At 34.8% G+C, this 4,371-nt stretch overlaps 1 protein-coding gene across 1 annotated transcript; it reads left to right on the plus strand.

The window, feature by feature from the left end:
• Window positions 1–942: 942 nt before the first annotated feature.
• Window positions 943–2,027, plus strand: LOTGIDRAFT_133718 (hypothetical protein; the record flags this gene model as incomplete). The annotated part of the gene is made up of 2 exons (XM_009067812.1): window positions 943–1,518; window positions 1,920–2,027. The coding sequence occupies 2 exons, from the start codon at window positions 943–945 to the stop codon at window positions 2,025–2,027; spliced, it is 684 nt and encodes a 227-aa protein (XP_009066060.1).
• Window positions 2,028–4,371: the final 2,344 nt, after the last annotated feature.

The raw sequence follows: 4,371 nt of genomic DNA on the forward strand, positions 1-4,371 counted from the left end.
GTTTATCCCTGTCTCAGCTAAAATCCACACTTAATATTTATATCGAAATCGTCCGTACCAACATATTTTCACTCTGGCGACCGTGCACTACAAATAATCCATACCAAATTACGACACCATAAAACTCTTCTAAATGCTCACAAATGTATATATCTGAAAACCCCTCATGTTCAAGCGGTCATACTTTCGAAAATTATGAACACTTTCTTCTCTTTTGTCGTAAATTCACAAACCAACGAAATGATACTATTTATCTTCTTCCTATTCATTTACGTTCTATAATAACACTTCTTAACGGCGATCCTACATTATCATTATATATGAATTTGTATACTTTTCAAACTGTTCAAAATTTTATATCATCGACAAAACGTTTTGATATGTAGTAGCTCACGATGTCAAGGTATGGCCTCCGTTTCACACTAGGTTTACACTCGGTTTGACAACGGAGGTTATACTTTGACATCGGGAAAATGAATAGCGATAGACAATCCTCATCCCCTCATTATTTTCAACCTGTCAATACTGAATTTCTTGTTTTAATCACCAACGAAATTATTCGGTCCCTCACATATACCCCTTTCTGTAAATAGTTCTGTTATATTTTGCTTTCCATGTAAATGTATATGAAATAACGCTGCTTTCATTTTCTTCTTTTCACAAACAAATTCTGTGTACATCTACATTCGAGACAGACTCATATAAGCTTCAAGCTTGTCTCTGTATGGCACCATTAATTCACGTAATATGTATATTTGTTTGTAATATTGTTTAAACTATTGGCTTTATTATGCTATGAACAAGGTTGTCAGTTCTGTTTCGTGAACACACGACAATCATCTTTTGTATTAAGACATATGGGACATCTCTTAAGACTATCATAATGGGTATGGACTATCTTACTTGCTGGATTACTATTGGTATGCCTGCATTATGATGAATATGCAGTCTTATCGGTCTCGTTGTATTCAAGAGGGAGATGTTAAAGTTTGTGATATTTTGGGATCAACTGTAACGAAATTAATCTGGGGTAGTGAACCTGTAACAACTGCAACAAAACTACAACAATTTGTCGATGGTAGTGGACCTATAACGACTGTAACAAAACTACACCAATCTATTGAGGGTAGTGAACCTATAACGACTGTAACAAAGTCACAACAATCTATTGAGGGTAATGGATCAATAAGGACTGTAACAAAGCCACAGCAATCTATTGAGGGTAATGGATCAATAACATCTGTAACAACGCCACACCAATTTATTGCGAGTAGTGGAACAGCAACATCTGTAACGAAACCACACCAATTTATTGAGGGTAGTGGACAAATAACATCTGTAACGAAACCACATCAATTTATTGCGGGTAGTGGACCAATATCATCTGTAACAACGCCACACCAATTTATTGCGGTTAGTGCACCAATAACATATGTAACAACGCCACACCAATTTATTGCGGGTAGTGGAACAGCAACAACTGTTACTAAACCAATAAATCCATCCACTGAGAATACTGTATTTAAATTTAACTATAAAAATATCACATGTAATGAGGAGTATTGCTGTAAAGATAAATGCACTAGTCATGATATGGTTTGGAGTTGTAGGTTATTCAGAAAAAGTCGATATGGGAGTTGTGTAGATATTGAAATCGTGTTACTACCAACACATAATCCAGGAGTAAAGTGTTGTAAAATAGAATATACTGTAACAATTCTCAATAAAGATAAAAATATGATCAGTGAAACATGGACTGGGGTATTTAAACCAGGTTCGAGTATTTTGGAACGCGAGATGTCGATACCGTGGGATAAACTAACTGATCCAACGGAAGGATTTATTAATAATGAGGGACACTTTTACGTAGAATTTAATATACTAAAAGTTCTTGACACAAAATTTATAAACAATGGAAGTTATGGATAACAGATGTATATTCTGTACAAAATAGTGCCAGGTCACGACCCCCAAAAATTTCCACAATTGCTGTATTGGTATTGTCATTTCACACTTTACCCACATAGGAACTTCCCTCTTCTCAAAGACATTCATAATGATTAATATACTATGTCTCAGATAATAGAGATATTAACCTGTATGAGAATTAAGAAGAGGGTTGGAAAGCAGGGTCGTGACCAGAACACATTGATGCCAAATCTGTCTTGACGGAGGTTTAGCTCCATAGACATATTACTTTGATTTTACACTTAAAGAGAACTAACATCTCTGCCTTGATTACCCACTTTTCGAAGTAAAATCTCTTCTGACAGTAAGTAAGAGAAAATATTTTCCAGATCACAAATAAAAGAAGTATTCAGGTTGTCATTGACTCAATATTTTAATCCATTTAAATGAGATTGGTCAAAATTTCACCTTGGTGTATATTTCTATTCCAATTTGTAAACTATGTGTTTGTTATTACAATGTCTACAATTAAAATAATTCCCTATTTTTACTAAATTTTGTGTTTGACGTTAGTCGTTACAATCCGGACTAGTGTTCCAGGGTAGAATATCTGGAGAAGATTTATAAAAGCACATTTCATTATTTCCTGCGAAGGATAATATACCACAACAAATATCAGTAATATCAGTAACAATTTGTTGAGTAAAAGAGCAAGTTATTTTGCCATATTTAAAGAGGAACAGTCGGCATTTCTGGGGATTCATTTGGGTCTTTATTGTCTAATAGTCTTAAGAAGTACTAAAACGCACGAAAATCGCACAATCCCTTCTAATATACCTCAAACTAGAAATTTCACTGTCTATTCCTATATATGTGTTTTCTATATATCGCATAGTCTCACTAAAATTCGAGTCGAATTTTTAACTTTTAAACGTGAATAATTATGGATACACATGGATTTGAAGGCTCAAATTGCGACGATGTGCTGTGACGATGATTACTGATTATGTAAGCTAAAGAAATTCCTGTTTCTGAAACTAAGGTATGATTGGTCGAAGTGAAGGTGCTCCTTTAAAAATGGACCACTAATATTTCAAAGACCACTAATATTTCAAAGACCAATAATAATAAATGTTGTACATTTTATTAGCAGGGCTCTGAAATAAAGCCACTTTGATGATCTTGAAAATATTTGCATTTATCAATGATTCGAAAACTCAGCGAATGTACCAGTTGGAAACAATTTAAGCTAATATCGAAATTATTACCAATTAGAGCAATTGCAAGTAACATTTGGCTTACGACACTTTATTATTTTAATAATTTATTTGTTTAAGATGTCGCGCTGTAGTGAAACATTGCTGATCATACATACAACTGCAGAAAGCTCTACTTCCATATATGATGACCACAAAAATGAAAAAAAAGGAACATATACAAGGATAGCTGTAAAACCTGGAACTAGATTGGTAAACAATTGAGTTCAATGTTTTGGTGATGGGTTTTTTGCCTTCAGCTGACTTTGCATTATTTTTAGAAAAATATAATGTTTTAGCTATTAGATCTAAGGTTTCGGAATTAACACATCTTATTCTATGATTGAAGAGTTAAATTAGCTATGTTTTAACAATCTAGTCATTATTTCCTTTAATTTTACTTTAAATGCCAAATTTTCTTTTTTTTTTTGGGTTGGGGTACAGTTATCTCCCTTAAACTGTATCTAACCTGTGTTTTTATTGTGATCATATCTGTAATCTCCTTCAATAAATTACTATAATTTGGGAAAATTTGTGTCAATTCTATTGGATTGATGAAGCACATGCATCATTTTTATACGCCCACGTGAAATAGGGGCGTATATTGTCGTCACCCTGTCCGTCCGTCCACAATGGCTCGTAAACACCCTACAAGGCACAATTCTTGATTTCGACGAAACTTGGTATGGTTGTTTGTAATCGCAGAGGATGAACCCTATTGAAAATCAGAAAAATCGAAAAATATTTAGTATGAGTTATTGCCCTTGTTCTTGAAAACGCGTTCAATTTTTTAGCTCGTAAACACTCCAAAAGGCACAAATTTTGACGGATTTAGATAAAACTTGGTATGAGTGTTAGTAATCACTACAGACTGTCGCGAGTGCGTCGTATAGTTGAAAATGCTTTTGGGATTTTAGTAGCAAGGTGGAAAATTTTTCACCCAAAGATAGGTGTAGGTCCTTGCTATGCTGTAGACCTCGTTAAAGCAGCTTGTGTTCTGCACAATCTTGTCCAAAGGTCAAGCACGCCAGTGCAAATTTTGACGCATAATAATGATGTACCTGCAGTCTGTGAAGCATCGGTGCCATTACAGCAAGAGAGATAGTGTGGGTGCCCACGTGGAGAGGCAGATGCCCAAGCGACAAGAGAACTGTTCAGGAGGTACTTCAATGAGTTTGCACCTCTTCCCTGGCAGCTGAATGTGGTA

This window comes from Lottia gigantea (assembly GCF_000327385.1).
Source record: "Lottia gigantea unplaced genomic scaffold LOTGIsca_86, whole genome shotgun sequence".
Taxonomy (NCBI): Eukaryota; Metazoa; Mollusca; class Gastropoda; family Lottiidae; genus Lottia; species Lottia gigantea.